The sequence below is a fragment of the Gigantopelta aegis genome, chromosome 6 (assembly GCF_016097555.1).
Source record: "Gigantopelta aegis isolate Gae_Host chromosome 6, Gae_host_genome, whole genome shotgun sequence".
In the NCBI taxonomy this organism is placed as follows: domain Eukaryota; kingdom Metazoa; phylum Mollusca; class Gastropoda; order Neomphalida; family Peltospiridae; genus Gigantopelta; species Gigantopelta aegis.
The window spans coordinates 46,274,623-46,292,882 of NC_054704.1; the positions used below are offsets into that span (position 1 = coordinate 46,274,623).

General features: G+C 34.7%; 1 protein-coding gene across 1 annotated transcript in view; it reads right to left on the reverse strand.

The window, feature by feature from the left end:
- Positions 1-4,896: 4,896 nt before the first annotated feature.
- Positions 4,897-18,260, reverse strand: part of LOC121375518 (poly [ADP-ribose] polymerase tankyrase-like) — a 91,044-nt gene continuing 77,680 nt past the window's right edge. Inside the window, exons 45-51 of the mRNA XM_041503008.1 lie at positions 16,587-16,731; positions 14,593-14,770; positions 12,516-12,623; positions 10,975-11,174; positions 7,161-7,244; positions 6,336-6,468; positions 4,897-5,524 (exon numbers count right to left, since the gene is read on the reverse strand). Of these exons, the coding sequence (XP_041358942.1) occupies positions 5,385-5,524; positions 6,336-6,468; positions 7,161-7,244; positions 10,975-11,174; positions 12,516-12,623; positions 14,593-14,770; positions 16,587-16,731 (988 nt within the window). The 3' untranslated portion in view covers positions 4,897-5,384. The remainder of the gene's footprint in view (positions 5,525-6,335; positions 6,469-7,160; positions 7,245-10,974; positions 11,175-12,515; positions 12,624-14,592; positions 14,771-16,586; positions 16,732-18,260) is intronic.

Sequence of the window (18,260 nt, forward strand, 5' to 3'; positions counted from 1 at the left end):
TTTATCGTCTTGCTTTATTTACAAAATATATACACTACTATATACTATACTGACAAGTGTTGATTGTGACCAGTTGCAAACTTTGAGTCCTTTGTTTTAATTGGAGTGTAATACCTTGGTAGCTTTCTCACCAAGGATGGTGTTATTGTAAACGTCTGTTTAATCTCTTGACCAGCTCAGAGGCTTTGACAAATGTCTAGCCTAGTGGCAGTGAATTGATACTATTGTAGGTCCGACTTTATGGCAAACTTTAGAATCACAGACATCTGAAATACCAGTCAGTTTGACCACTATTTATTTATTATTATTTTAAATAATGCACAAGATCCCGATGTCTGGGCAGGCCGATCCAATTGACGGATAGGAATTTGTTCCAATAATAGAAATGGACCGGTGCTTCGGACCGACAAGAATGACAAAAGTGGGACCGGCAAACACGTTTAAAAAAAAAAAATTCGGTCTCAAGAGATCGAGAATCGGTTCCAGACCGGTAAAAAAAAGGCTTTTCCCCACCTCTGCTATATAGTATTGTTTGGTAATGCAGTATAACAGGGGTAGGCTCATTAGAAAAGCTAGCACAGAAAAAGGCCTTGGTACAAATTCTATAGCACAAGCTTGAAAAGGACAAAACTAGAAGTGGGATGGAATTTTTAACGGTGGCAATGAATCTTATAGAAGAATTTTCTCCAAAGAGTGGGCAACACATACCACAGCTCTTTATACACCAGTCATGGGGCACTGGATGGAGGAAAAAAGTTAGGTCCATGAGTATATGGTCTCTCATATTTATAGTGGGACACGCCGAGTTTTGACCGAGAAAAAAGTAAAGATTGTGATTCTTTACGTAAATTGCTATATTTATTTGCTTATGGTCTTTGGAATATGACGAGTGGGGTAGCGGGACTTGTATATTAATTTCATTTTTGATGGGAAGGGGAGGCACATTATTTTCAAGGGGGAGGTGCATTATTTTCAGAGTTGGGATGACCAGAGCCCTATGCTTCCTCCCGTTCCCAACCAGGCGTAATGTATGGGCTCCAAATGTTTTAGGTGGGCATTCTGATTTTTGTCCAAATTGTTAAAAAAATTACGGAATCTGGATAACGTTCATTCATATTGGCATTAATACTTAAGTTACACAGGGTTGCAAATAAATCACTACACATTTTTATATGAATTACAACGAATACTGTGAGCAGAATGATGGAAATACATGGAGAAAAGGTTTCAGGTGAGCTCATTTTGCCCAAATTCGAAGGTTTGCTCCAGCATATGGGGGGGGGGGGGGGGGGGGGGGAGAAGGAGGGATCACTCCTCGGGTAAGTAATCTACCACCAGAGCTGAAAATGATGATGGACAAAACATTAGGAAAGTTTTGCATGGTCTTGTAAAGTAGGGGCTTATTGTGAACTTTTTATCAAAGAACAAGGTCAGTGGCTTCAGAAAAATCATAAGAAGTTTTATTTCTGTACAGCTGAGCTATATCCGAAATAATAAATAATTTGAATTATGATGAATAAATCCCAAAAAACCTATTGCAAATCACTCCAATTTATTGATTTAAAAAGTAAAAGTACAATGTATATGCAAAAACCAAAATGTCATATTTTTAAAAATTAATTTTACTCTTGTAAAAAATAAAACTAGTGCATCATTTAAATTTTATATAGGGGCCATTTAAATATTACATAATGCTATTTTTGGGGGGTCAAAATTAGACACCAACCCTCCCCCTGTAACGATAGACCATACACCCCCAAAATATTACGTAATGCTTAAAGACCCCCACCCCCAATTCACAAACAAGTCATGTGATGGGTGTTATATAAGTTTAACGTGTTTTGCGATATGGAAAAGTGCAGATACACATTTCAACTCCGTTTATAAGTTATTGTGTTGTCTATGTCTAGCCATAACTGCATATGTTAAACATTGAAAATAAACACAACAAACACCAAAAGATTTTAGTAATTTAAAAAAAGTGTTACGTAACACTGTTAAGTACACCCACCCACCCCGTTATGCTACACAACGTTTTGATCTACACTCACCCACCCCCTCAAGTATTACGTAATATTTGAATGGCCTCATATATATATATATATATACCATCGACGTCCCAAACTGCGTTCAACTAACGACAAAAACACAAGATATTTACGGAAATACTATTCTACATTTTTGAGCTACGATACGTGAAACAAAATAGATTGCAATCAATTAACGTGAAAAATCAACAATGTGGACGTGAAGCAAATATATTCTAGTAAAGAAAAGTGAAACACCCTCCGGTAAACAGGAAAGAGTGCGACGTTTCTAACTGCGTTCAGGTGCATGCGTTTGCAAAAAGTGTCGTAGCGCGCATGTGCGATTCGTCATTTTCCATTTTTAATGCCACTATATGAACAAAAATATGTGTCTTAACTATGCACAGTTGTCGAACACTTAGTTTAATATGTCTTTAAAATGAAAAATTCAATTTGTCAAGCGTTGTGGTCCGGTCCGCGTTTTATCAACACACATCGCTAACACTTGATGTCATTACTGATAGGCATTACGTTTATACCAGTGAATAGTTTAAAAAAAGTAATTTTTTTAACGAATTGATTCTTAATTAACACAATTTATACACTTAAAATTATTTACAATTTTTATGAATGGATTATAAAAACTATTCACTACAACAGAGGCACAAAAATGTAGCATACCTTATGCAGATCGAATATAATAATTGAAAACAAATTCTAACAACAGGGGTCTTAAAAATCGTAAAATTTTAATGCTTTGGCCTTGTTGATGTGGCACGTGTGAGATCATGTGATATGCACCGAATGTTAATTCATCTTTCTCCAGTTTAAGTCAATTTTTACGAGTCATGTGGACCCGATATCGGTAATTTTACGGAATAGACAAAAACGACTTAGTAAAATTAATGGTGTTAGGGGTTTGTAAAGTTTTGTATTTAGATACTTACTTTTCTGAACATTATTGTTTATGAAAATGTTCCTGAACTGTGAAGAAAAACCTCATGAATAAACGACATGCCGATGACAACAAATCGAATGTTAATTGTGCAAACCGTTCACGAGAAAACAAAATGAACGGAATTTGAAGCATAACGCAGTTAGGGACGTTGACAATACATATATTTATATATATACATGTATACATATACATATATACACACTGATTAATTAATAACGTAAATATTGCCATAAAAATTAAAGCAATAATAATTGGAATTGAAATCACATATTTATTGATTTAAAAATTAAAATATAAACAAAAATCAAAACTACATACCGTACTTCATTTTACCATGTGCATAAATGTATATATATATATCACAGAAAACCTATTGCAAATCACTCCACTATATAAATAAATAAAACCAGTACATCATTTTAAAACATAATTTGTTACCTAATTATACACAGATGCATAACTGATTAATAATTTAAATATCATTTGGTAAATATAATTCATATTCATATGAACTTTGTATACGGTAAAACAAATACTGTTAGTGTTATAGCAGTGGTTGCGAAACAAGGCGTCACATGCGATGTTGACTACCCTCATTTCCGATGACTATTTTCGCCACAGTTGCTCAGACTCCAAATAAATGTTTACGTTTTGTGAACCCTAAGCCCCGTTGAATAAAGCAGTGCACTTAATTGTTGGACAATCATGCTTTATGTAGTTATTATAATTGTAGCCTTTGCGCCTGATGTGATTTATCGCTACTAATATGTAGGCTTATTTTGATTTCATGACAAGTGGAACATTTATATCATATGGTGATGTCATACAACAGGCACAACACAATCTTCATATTTCCTTGGTTCTTGTCTGAATGTATAGCTCGGCTTGTATAGGTTAATTTCTTCAGGAAAACTTTGAGTTTCCCACGAATACAGCGTCCATTACTGCTCACTGCCTTTGTTTTTAAAATATATTTTGTTTTGATACATGAGCACACTAGACCCAGTGATTTCCCACTTAGAGGACGGAATTCCCATTGTGAAACGGAATTTACATTTGGAAACGGAATTACGATTTTCCGCAATGTAAAAAAAAAAAAATACTATTTTACTATTGCCACACTCTGTAAACTGACGATTGATCCGTGCGCAGTACTATTGGCAAACGCTAGACTGGATTATGCGCTTCACGGTAAACCAAATGGTTACATTGGGAACCAATCAAATACTTCGCGAACGTTAGCGAAACGTTTGCTGGCCGAACTTGGGGCTAGTTTACTGCTTAGTCTGTTGCGCCTGAGGAGTAAGTTTAGCCAGCGGTTTGTCGCTAACGCTCGTCTTGGTAGACAGATTTTTACGCTGCACATTAAACCGAATGACCATTTCGGGAACCACCAGTCAAAATATGTTTGCAAACGTTTAGCAAAAAACGGCTGGCTGAACGTTGCAATGTTACATTATTTCTGCTGTGTCATGCGCATACTTCAATTTGCAGACCACGTTACTGTCAAAGAGATGATAAAATAAATGTTTACGTTTTGTGAACCCTAAGCCCCGTTGAATAAAGCAGTGCACTTAATTGTTGGACAATCATGCTTTATGTAGTTATTATAATTGTAGCCTTTGCGCCTGATGTGATTTATCGCTACTAATATGTAGGCTTATTTTGATTTCATGACAAGTGGAACATTTATATCATATGGTGACATCATACAACAGGCGCAACACAATCTTACTGGAACATTAGTCAAATGATGTCATTTATAAAAATTAAAATTGATTATGGGCAATAAATAGGATATTACACTCGTTACCATTTCACATCATATTTATGTCACTTGTTTAATATTTTTCACTGACATACACTAAAGCTTGTGACAACTGAAAATTATTTCATTGGAACATAGACATGTTACAAAACAGAAGATTGTTTAATATTCTACAATTATTAATTCAAACATCAAACAGGCAGTAACAAAACAACTGTTAGTCAATAAAAGTTTCTTGTCAAATTAGTCTTTCTATTTTATATTTAAAAGTACCACTAGTGAAATACATAAACAACATCATTTAACAACATCAATTTAACATCAACAATACATAATGTGGGGTAGGTTTCCTCTCTAAAACACGATGTCAAAATTTACCAAAAGTTTGACATCTAATAGATAATGATTAAAAATTGTATGTGCTCTAGTGATGATGTTAAACAAAATGTTCAAAATGTATATTAAAGTGTAGTTCAATCCCAGGCAGAATTCCTATTTAACAGAGCTCTCTTGCAACTTCTGAAACCAGTGGTATTTAACAACACCAACAATATTCTTTGAGTTTTTAACATCCATTTTCCATTTGCAATTCCTTTGTTACACATGTAGGTCCATCCATTATATAAACCTACTATTCTCTAAACTGAATTAGATAGCGAACAGACACTTGGTTCTCATCAAATATGACATACTCACTGGTTGACAGAGAACAAATATCTCCATTCACATATAACCTGTTATATTCAGAATTCCCTAAAGGCATCTCGACACCTGAAACAAATTATTACATTTTGGCATTAGAGGTCATTAAATAAATGCACAATGCTCTGGGGAGGTAGATCATTAGTTTGCATTATAAAATGATGTGTGTGTGTGTGTGTGTGTGTGTGTGTGTGTGTGTGTGTGTGTGTGTGTAATATGGTGGTGAAAAGGAAATCAAGCCAATTAATCTATTACATATTTTTGTTTATCAAGTTTTTATTAATACCAAAGAAACAAATCAAACATACAGATGGAAAACATAATAATGTGATCAAGTTACCTCAAAGTGATAGTAAAAGGTGGAATACTCAAAAGAGCATTGCATAATATTAATTTAAGAGGGGGTGGGTGGGTCAGTAAGTACATGCATTATGAAACATTACTGAGGGGAAGAGGGAAACAAATGGCATTATCATATTGAAAGCCTTTTATTGTTAAAAAACTTATTATCTTCAAAATAAAGTGTTTCTGTGCCATTACTAATACTACATGTATGCATAGCATCAGTTTATTGATAAAAAAAATTAATTAACTTTTCTTTTACCCTGAAAAACCGAATGTTATCCTTTGATAAACCCCAGAAAATGACATCATTTATGTCAAATGCGACATCATTACGCAAAACATGTCATGGAAAGGACTTTAGAAACTTGTTTTGGTGTATTTTTACTTAAATAAGATGTGTTCATAATTATAAAAATTGTTTGCCATTTTTTTGTGAATTTATCGATGTATAACAGTCCCAAGTTTAGTATAAAATGGGTTGTAAATCTAACTACATGTATGAACCTGTATTTTGTAATCACTCAGAACTGCTAACCTGTTGAGAGATGTACTGAGTGTTTTTCAACTGGCCGGGAACTTCCAACAGCATGGATACTATCAAAGCCCATTTCAAGCAGTTCTGTATCAATATGTTGTGATACGAAAAGTTTCGGCTTTCCGAGAGCCACCTGTTGTAAAACATTTACACATATCTGGATAAAATAGGATTTTTAAAAATCCAAGATGACTAAGTGCAATAAAATAAGTTTTTTGGTCCAACTCTAATCATAATTTTAAAAAACATCAATAAATAATTATGCTTTTCATCAGTACTTGCCAATGATTGGCAACTTTTGACAATGTCACCTCTTCAGCTTACACTAGAAACATCATGCACACAATTGGGCTCTATCTTACAATGAAGGTGCAGATATAGAGGATGCTGTGGGGGTGCACATAACCTCCAAACAGTGGTGTAGCAAGGGGGGCCTAGGTGTTCATGCCCCCCCCCCCCCAGCACCATCAAACCTTTTGTTTAGTTTTTACTGTTATATATTAAATTTAATAAAATCATACATACATAGTGTGCGTTGACCACTCCCCACCCACCCACCACCCAATATAAAATCCTGGCTATGCCAGTTCCTCCAAACATAAAAGTGCCCTGAAAATGCAGTATATAATGGAAGAATACAGTGAATATAATTATTTTCAGTGGGGAGATGTAATAATTTGGTTGGCTGGGTGTTCTTGGGAAGACTGTATGTAAAGTTTTAACATATGTTAGTATATTTAAATTACTGTAGGTGTCTTTTTAAAAAATCTGTACATCCTCCCTAGAAATATCTCTGACTCTGATCATGAATTTAAAACTACAAACCTCACAGAGCAACATCAGACGAGTTCTAGTTGGACTCCAGCAGTAGTTAAAACTCTTTACAAACGAGTCAGAAAAATAAATGCCCTGAAAGGAAGGAAATTAGCAAATTAATTTGGTTTTGGTTAACATCACAACAAGAGCACATTGTTTAAGAAATTATCGGCTATTGGATGCCAACTACCGGCCTCGGTGGCGCAGTGGTTAAGCCATCGGATTACACGCTGGTAGGTGGGTTCGCAGCCCGGTACCGGCTCCAACCCAGAGCGAGTTCTTAAGGGCTCAATGGGTAGGTGTAAGGCCACTACACCCTCTTCTCTCTCACTAACCACTAACAACTAACCCACTGTCCTGGGTAGACAGAGCAGTAAGCTGAGGTGTGTGCTCAGGACAGCGTGCTTGAACCTTAATTGGATATAAGCATGAAAATAAGTTGAAATGAAAATGAATGAAATGGATGCCAACTATTTAATAATTCTGACATGTAGTCTTCAGGGCCCAACTTTACAAAACATTGTAAGCCTAGTTTTGCACGTAAACGTAAATCTACGACTAAATCACAGTTCTTGTTACTATTAACAATAAACCAAATTTAGTTTAAAATACACATATTTAATTTTCTTTTGTCAATAAAATGCTCCATCTTCCGTACTGATGTCATATTCTGCGTGAAATAGATTCCAAACACATTTAAACGTATAACCAGTCTCTTTTCTGTGGCTTGGTGGTATATTATTTGATGTATATACAGGATATTGTAAACAAACAGCTTGAAAATTTAACACTTGAATATTTAAGTGGGGACAGGTTCTCCATTGGATCTGCCCTTGACTGTACAATGTAAAAGATTATGCCTTTTGGTAGTAACATATGTGGTAGCAGCAAGCTTCTTCTTTCATTCTCTAGACCAAGTGTTACCATTACCATATGTTAAGCCCAGATCACATGATACAACGTGACTCAACTGGACAATGTTTGCATCATTATGTCAAATGACGTTGGGCAGACTAAAAATCTGTCACAGATGACTGGTTTTTTAATACACACGGCGTGACTCAACTCGACAGTTAGAGTTGTATCGCATCTTAGAAATCTATCACCGTTGTGAGGTATAGATATGGCAATTCCAACCTGAACGGGAAAAAAATTTGTTTTATTGTGAGGGCCAAAGTTTACCGAGGTCCTTACAAAAACATTTTCTCTCAAGGGTTGGAATTGCCTTATCTATACCTCACAATGGTGACTGATTGTTTTTCTTGCCCATTTAATTACAGAAACAAAACATTAATTTTGTAAGCTATGTACGCTTTGTTTATTGTAGAACAATTTGTAAACATTTCACCTAGAAACTCATTTAATCATATGCGAAAAAATTTAGTCCACCTTATGCAATATGACATAAAAATGTAACAACTTAACAATATTAATTAGTCAAATTATTTTTAAAACAATGATACAATGTGAAATGGCAAACACAATTCTAAAAAAGGAATTGTGAAGGAAAAAGAAGGAAATGTTTTATTTAACGACGCACTCAACACATTGTATTTATAGTTATATGGCGTCAGACATAATATGGTTATGGACCACACAGATATTGATAGAGGAAACCCGCTGTCGCCACTTCATGGGTTACTCTTTTCAATTAGCAGCAAGGGATCTTTTATATGCACCATCCCACAGACAGGATAGTACATACCACGGCCTTTGTTACACCAGTTGGCTAGAACAAATGAGTTATGATGTCACACGTATGTAGAAATCGTCCAGAAGTGGGGTGCTAGACAGATTTATCTAGAACCATGTAAAAGCTGGTTAATTCAGTCCAGTGGACTTTATACTTTAGACACCTAATACTGAGCTTTAAGTGTGCTGGGTTCTGTTCCACAATGCAATCTCAGCGCTAAGATCACCTTAGATGAATAACTATATTATGTACTTACGGCAGGCCTTGACCTTAAGTTTTTTCAGTGGTAGCCTACCGGGCTACCAGGTTATAAAATCTAGTAGCCCTCAGGAAAAATTGGTAGCCCCATAACTTTAAAAGAAAAAAGAAAAAGAATTTATTTTTATTTAAACGTTTTAGGGTGGGTTTTTGTAAATCACGAGCATTATACTGTGAAATATACACTTATTAAAACTGCATAATAACCCTTAATGAACAATAAAGTTTTTAGTTTAAATCATTAAACAGAATCGGGGGAAAATATTCAAAACTACGACATTAATATGTGATAGAATGAAGAGTCTCATATGTGGCATTATAATATTGTGTAAGCTTTTATTACGAGATTAGGCCTAATAATAATAATAATCCCTACCTACCTACCTACATTTGAAACTACTGGTTGGAAATGGACAAAACAAAATCAAAAATCTAACAACCACCATGAAAAACAAAACAAAGACGACCTATTATTCTACCTGCATTAACTTGGTTGGTACGATTCCAGAAATACACAATAGTATTTATTATTATTATTATTATTATTAATTGTTTTTAGGCCTAATCTCGTAATGAAGGCTTAAACAATATTATTGAAATACTTCATACGGTTTTCATGTGTATAACTGTCTGCTAATTGTATGATCTTCAGATCGATATTGCATATTTTAATACTTAAAATGGCTGCAACTATGTTCAATAGGTGTTATTTTGAAGAATCTTAACAAAACTTGCTTTTATTACAAAACAATAGCGGTTTTTATTGATGACAATAAACTTGTAAATGTCGTAGGCCAATTATTCCAGACAGGGGATCGCCATGTGTGTTTGTGTTATCAAGTGACAAGGTCAAATGTCATTTTGAGCGAGGTTATCGCGCACAGCCATAGTAAACGATGAGAGAGATTTCATTAAAATTAATTTGTAAGAAAGATTAATATTTTTAACATTGAAAACATTCGTCAATTTATACATTTCTTTAACATAGTAATAGATATTAATTTTGTAAACAATAATTTGACAATTTGCATAGGTAGCCTAGAAGGAAAAAACCGTGATTGAATTATCGTTTAGTTTAGAATTCAGCTGCAGCAAATACTCCTGATCATACAAAGAGTTTGTTATAAGTAGGTGTAAAAACAATGGGCTGTGTTGATTGTCATAAATGACTACGAATAGATAACCCATGACCTAAATGTAAATTCCATGACCCGTAGGAACCCTCTATATCTGGCCACTGGATTACATCAAATTATTTGTTTTGGTCCGTTATGTTAAAAAAAAAAAAATCATTTATTTCACTAAATCATATTGGGCAACCACCACCTGTGGGTCACACTAGGGGAGTAATTAACAGTTACAGCAACTCCTGGCAGCAGAGACCGTGCACACAAAAGGTGGAATTTCAGACACCGATGAATTACACGTCTTGTTGATTGTGGAGTGACTGAACATGCTCAAACATTTGGTAGCCCGGCGGACTACTGGGTTTGGACAACTGGTAGTCCAAGTGAGAAATTGGTAGCCAAAACATCCCGGGCTACCGCTAAGGTCAAGCCCTGTAAGGTGATCTTAATGCTAAGATCGCTTCATGGAACAAGGCCCTGGTGTGCCATTAAACAGTTGTTTCCTAATATTTTGTCCAGTAGGCCTAATGTATGTGTCACGAACCACAATTCAATTTAAGAAGATCACTGTAAAAACTAAAACATCACAATCCATTTGTGTGTGTATGTATGCATGAACATGTATATGTAAACGGCTCTGAAAATTAACGGCTGCACCATCATGTCTGGTAACTTGTGTCTATAGTGGACTCCATTAAGAATCTTTATTTATTATGTCATTAAAATAAATATACCAAGTACTGACCTTTCCAAATGCATGTCCAGTGACCGGCGCCTCAGGAGGTGCAACAACCAAACCTCGATGAAGGATGCTCAGAAAGTTAGCGAGGCCACTTCCATGCCAAAGCAGTTTACGATTACCAACATCCTTCTTCTTCATCTGTTTTCCTCCCCTTGGGATTTCTACTCTATATATGGCTTCCACTGAATGCTGATAAGATTTGGCTATTGTAAATAAAAGTACAATGTACAAGACAGTCACACATTTTAATTGGTGTGAAAAATCATACTGTACATAACATAAGATATCCCTGGAATCTTGTAAAGAATAATAGAATCTATCACCGTTGTGAGGTATAGATAAGGCAATTCCAACCCGAGGGACAAAATGTTTTTTTGTGAAATGTCACAACTTACCAATAAATATAAAGTTGAAAATATTCATTTGTTTAAATATTTGTAAAACAATGATACAACGTGAAATGGCAAACAGAATTCTGAAAACCATGAGTTATGACATCAATCATTGTAAAGCATGAGTTATGATGTCACGCGTATGTAGAAATTGTCTAGCCCTCAGGTCAGACAGATTTATCTAGCCCTAGGGTCAGACCAATTTTTCTAGCACCGTGCAAAAGCTGTATAACCCTGTCCAGTGGGCAAGAAAGAGTTTTCTACTGCCTCACTAACATCTAAACACTGACTGCACATCTATGAAAAATATTTTAAACAATAATATTGAGAAACAATTAAATAAATAGTATGCAATCAAAAGTACCAATGAGGTACATGATACGCCCATCAAGAGTAAAAGCAACACACCGCCATCCCAAGCTGTACTTACATGCAAAGTTTGATGATCCTATATAAAATTGATAAAGAAGATATGGCCTGAACAAGGATTTCCTTTAATGTACAATAATGCATGAAAAGTAGGTCACAGTGACCTAGTTATCAGGCCTTCGGATATCACAGTAACGACCGTTTCCGGTATGGTGTCGGTAGCATGTTGGTAAAATGATTGAACCGAAATTTCATTTCCCATGATTATTATATCGAGTACAATTAAGTATTCAACAAAAACAATATAAACCATTTCCAATGGGTTTCCATGATCACAAGACACAGAACCGAAAAAGTGTTTCCCATGAAGTTTAAAATCCTATTGCGTGAGTTATGGTCCACAAAACACCATCATCCCAAGTTGTACATGCATGCAAGGTTTGATAATCCTATATGAATTGATAAGACAGATAATATTCTCCTGAAACAAAACATTTGCAGACAAATGGACAGACAGACAATGCTATTCCATAATACAACTCGTCGAAGACGGGCTTATAAAAAGCAGTACCACATTGAACAATCATATTTGAGATTTTATATGACACATTTCCACTTTTCCAAATCTTCCCTATTACACTTCAATTCAATGAAATTTCACTAACATTTGTCCAAAATATGCCAATAGGTTTTGGGTGTTTGTTTTGGTTTGGGTTTTTTAGAGGGGGGTTATCATATGATTATAGTTTGTTATTATGCATAATAAACAAAAACATGTCATACTTGTACTGTACATGTACTTGAGAATGTACTGAGACTCCCAATCATCTTCTTTTAGCAGTTCCAGCTTGCAGCCCATTGTCTGATAAATATAGTCCAGTGGATTGATTTCTGAAATCATCAGTGTGATAATATAATCGTGACTGGTGTATTGGCATGTCCAGTGATTTGGTGCACTCAGTATTTTGCATATTCATGCTCATGAAGTTGTCATATAGTCAGTGTTTTATAATGAATTAAAACTCAAATAAATTTTCAGTGGTTAATCCCAAGATGGAAATTAAGTATAAATACAGATATTGTTAAGAATACAATTAAAAGTTATTAGAATTAATATTCCATGGCTTCAAAAAACCAGTTATGTGTTTTTTGTGTATAAATGTGATGCAGATCGGCCTCATTAATTTTATTAAATGACATAACCAATCTGTATGCATGAAGGGTCAATAGGAATAACCTATGATATCAGATAGTCAGTATTATAACTGTTGTGTATGTCAAGATCACAATGACACACTAAATTAAAAACTTATAATTATGGTAGGCCATTAAAAGTAGTTGGTAAATTATGTGGGGGGGTTTTCAGGAATAAATATTTCACGACTGCAGAGTTGTAAATACTAAAATTTAAAAATATCACTTTACTGAAAATGTGACATCACAGGTTATTCCTGTGGACCGTGTTTTTATCTAGTAAATATGCACGATCAAGCCTGGTGAAAAATCCATGTAAGAATCACACATTATACTACACTTGCCACAGATTTATAAACATTGAACATTATCTTTAAATGCTTAGATGCACTGGACTACAAAATAATCGGCTAATAGCATAGGTCAGTAAAATGTTTCATTTATGTGTTACTGGCAGATTTCACAATCATGCCTTTGCACAACTTTATTTTAGCCACCCGTTTCAACAAATATGAATAATTATAATCAGTCAACCAGACTTCGTGATATGGCAGCAAAAATAATGTTCACATTTTACAACAATATAAACACTCACCAACTGAAAATAAACTTTGTTAAATTAGCAGTATGAGATTTAAAGCAATTGTGCTAGGACATGACAAACCTTTCAAATTGAGAGACATTAGTCTGTACTCTACATACAGACATTGATTCATGAAGGAAGGAAATGTTTTATTTAACGACACACTCGACACATTTTATTTTCGGTGATATAGCGTCGGACATAAGGTTAAGGATCACACAGATTTTGAGAGAGGAAACCTACTGTCGCCACTTCATGGGCTACTCTTTTCGATTAGCAGTAAGGGATCTTTTATATGCACCATCCCACAGACAGGATAACACATACCAGTGGTAAAGCGCTCACTTGATGTGCAGTCGGTCTAGGATCAATCCTAGTCGGTGGGCCTATTGGGCTATTTCTCGTTCCAGCCAGTGCACAGAGACTGGTATATCAAAGGTTATGGTATGTGCTATCCTATCTGTGAGATGGTAAATATAAAAGATCCCTTGCTACTAATGAAAAAATATAGCAGGTTTCCTCTCTAAAACTATATGTCAGAATTACCATATATTTGACATCTGATAGCCAATGATTAATCAATCAATGTCCTTTAGTGGTGTCGTTAAACAAAACAAACTTTACCAAACTTTATTGTGCTGCTATTTCATGGCAGGTTCTGCGTTACCAAAGTAAATTTGGAGGATGGGACAAATTTCATTATATATTATCCATAAAATTAACTAGTTCATTACAACTCACAAACCCTATTAAGTTTTAAAATGATACTTTTTTTTCTCATAGTTCTTTGATTAAATTGTTTTTTAATATTAGTCATAAAATTTACTAGTTCCTTACAAAATAACAAATCCAATTAAAATTGATTGGATTCAGTGCTTGCATGTGGTCCGACTAAAAACAAATCGAAATACACTAATTTTCAACGAGGGTCTAGATTGGATGCATGCATCTATCTACAAAACGCATGCAGCCAGCCACGATGAAATAATCGTATATGGTGTGTATACCCAAAACGAAAGTGGCAGACGCAACAACTGAACAGCATGCATGCGTCGCATCCAGTCTATATATGAGCCTTAATACCTTCCTTCCTGTACATAGCTCCCAGCAGCATCTTACTGGCCACCTCAAAGTCGAGAAGGTTTGACACAAGAGTCATCTGCTTCTTGAACTCGTTGACTCTATCCAGTGGGAGGATTCTCTCAAATGCATAGGATTTCTGGGGAATGATCTGGAAATACTCGCTGCTCAATGCTGCAATCTGTACAAATGAAATAAGAAAGACAGTTTGGATTAGACCTTTTTCATACCACTCCTGGGCCCTGTTTCATGAAGCAATCTTAGTCCTATACTAAATGCAATTACAGCAAACAAAATAAAAAATTGTATATAAAATATATCACTCACTCACTCACTCACTCTCTCTCTCTCGCTGTCTGTCTGTCTTTCCATCTCCCTCCCCTTCCCTCTCTGTCTCCCTATCGTCTCATATAAAAATAAACAAAATGAGGATAAAAATACTGAAGTGGAAATCCTAACCTTTAGAATACTGGAATAATTTTTGACAATTTGAAGAAGTGTGAAAATGTGTGTGTAAGATATTACTCATGTCATAACAATTACTCAATATCTAACTAGTGTAATATTGGCACATGCAGACTGGTAGGGTAATTTTTATTTTTATTTGAATGATGTCGATATTCGAATGACATCATTTTGCATCTCCTTGCAATAAACTAAACTGGGTGCATGACACGTGCTAGAAAACATTGAGTGCAAAATTACTGTTGAAAATGTTTTGTTCAGAGATTATTAACGTATCTAACCACATGTTTGTACAAAATAGTGTAATTTAAAAGTGTACCACAACGAAATATGGCCATGAATTTAAATTGCGATAATATTGTGTATAAAGCCAAAACAATGTTGTTGATCTGCTACTCTTTTTTACCGCCCCATGTATAAAATGTCAGCATCATATCTAGTCAGTCCTACTCACTCAGATCAATCTTTGCTGGTCCGATCAACAATTCAGTCATAATTGTTAATTTAGAAACCTCATAATTGGAAATTGGCACCAAAATATAAACTGTATATTAATGACGTCTCGTTGCTCACTGTGACGTCGTTTAAGTTTACATGTGACGTAGATAACTTGCTGACCCAATTCGTAGAAAAATGACCTGTAGTAGATTTTGACATCTGCATACTTCTGCGTTGCGGCTTGTTTGCAGTTGGTTTGTAATAAATAAAATACTAAACGACTAAAATACATAAATATCCCCACACCACCACCCACCCACCCACCTCAAAATATATTGCAAACAAGGCATCAATCCCCTGTGCGTGCTGTAACCTCACCGTGGTGCAGGGGTGTAACATTCTCTTTGATAATGGCCAATACAGCACAAATTGAAGTTTAGAGTAAAATTCGGTGTCCGTAAAATTCTGTGATATTTGTATTTGTATTTTTGCACAGTTCTTTACACTGTTTTTGTTTAAACCTTGAATTTTTATATTGATGTTGATCATCACTTTATTTATTTGCATTACCATAGTTTGACACCCAATAGCCGATGTATTTTTCGTGCTGGGGTGTCATTAAACATTCATTCATTCATTCATTCACAAGGCATCAAAAATAAATAATATGATAAATAAACTGGAGATGGTGTAAAATAATGTTCATATGTGAAGTGGTAAGTATTACTTTATATTTTATAGCAGTTAATGTTCTTTAAAATTATGCAGAAAATTGGGCTTACATATGCACATTTGCAGCCACATTCCAGTATTAATGGCCATTATTCCCAATCAAAATGACTGGGACATTCCTACACTGTTGTAAAAACATACTTGCCGATAATCATTTTTTTTATCTCAAAATGCCCAGGTATTTCGCAAAGATAAATGAAGTAGAGCTATTATTATTTCTGGCTGGTGCCATGTGAAAAATGGTGGGAAATATGAATTGGGTGAATGCACTGCTTGTGGTATTGTGCGCTGACAACAGGTGAAATATCTTGCCTGTAATATCCCAAACGTTAATAAAACAATAGAAATATGTCGTCTTAAACCTTTTCACAGTTTGATTGATATTTTGATGTTGCTTCTTCCTTTTCCTTCTTCTCAGCTTCTGACATTCCTTCTCCTACAATTTGCTGTATCCTATTGTCTGCATCATATTTCTGCCGATACTCCTGCACTTCTTTAATATAAGCACTGTGCAAAATAACAAACAGTACTGACTAGGGATTTTTGAAGCTATGTTAGTCCTACGAAATCGTAAAACTGTCATAGGCCTTGACATCACTACAACACATACCAGAGTGATGTCATAGCTTACGATGGTTTTACAATTTCGTTGTACTAAATTTGCTAAGAAAATATGGGCTGGTGGTTAGGGGTGGACATAATATTAACATAATGTAGTCTGATAGCACTGATAAATACTTCTCATGTATATCAACGACTGTATTCATTATTTAATCCCAAGCATTAACAACTGTATTCATTATCTAATCCCAAACATTTACAACTGTATTCATTATCTAATCCCAAGCATTAACAACTGTATTCATTATCTAATCCCAAGCATTAACAACTGTATTCATTATTAAATCCCAAGCATTAACAACTGTATTCATTATCTAATCCCAAGCATTAACAACTGTATTCATGATCTAGCTTTAACAAACGTATTTTAACAACTGTATCCATGTTTTAATGAATGTGTGAATTAATTATCTAACCCCCAGCATGTATTTTAACAACTGTATCCATGTTTTAATGAATGTATGAATTAATTATCTAACCCCAAGCATGTATTTTAACAACTGTATCCATGATTTAATGAATGTATGAATTAATTATTAACCCCAAGCATGTATTTTAACAACTGTTTCCATGTTTTAATGAATGTATGAATTAATTATCTAATCCTAAGCATGTATTTTAACAACTGTATCCATATTTTAATTGATGTGTGAATTAATTATCTAACCCTAAGCATGTATTTTAACAACTGTATCCATGTTTTAATGAATGTGTGAATTAATTATCTAACCCCAAGCATGTATTTTAACAACTTTATTACATACCCATTAAATCTTACTATATAAATACAGCCCTGAATACAAAAATGAAATACACTTTTCCGTATTCAACTCAACTGCCGGAACTATGCCGTATTCAACGCTATTTATAGCACATGGTTACCGGGAATGCCCTTAGCGATATGTAAACAAAGTTGATGCTTGGTTTGAATTGCCTATTAAAGCAGTTAAGTGTTAGGCATTTTTAAAATGCTATTTTGTGGAACATTTAAACTGAAAACAGACGAAAACGGTGACAAATATTTACAATTTAATGAGCACGCTACCAAAACTAGACGGGAATACTATTCACCAACGAGCTTTTAATCCACAAATAAGGTGACAATAGTCAGGGATCCTTGTTTTGGCTTCATACACAATAAATAAAACATATCCAACGGTAATTTTGTGATATGATATATTTGACAAAAGGTACTTTTTATTTCTTTCATCTTTTAGAACTTAAAATTAATATTTTGTCCAAAATGATGAAAAAAAAAAAATACCCACCTGTAAACAGCATTGTCTGCTTGTTATAGGAATTTGACAGGGGTCAAGGTTAGTAGACTAGTTTTTATTTTAATGTGGCGAAGCATGGTAATAATATAGCTAATTTTTAATTTAAATGAGGTCAGTATTCCAATGACGTCACTTTGC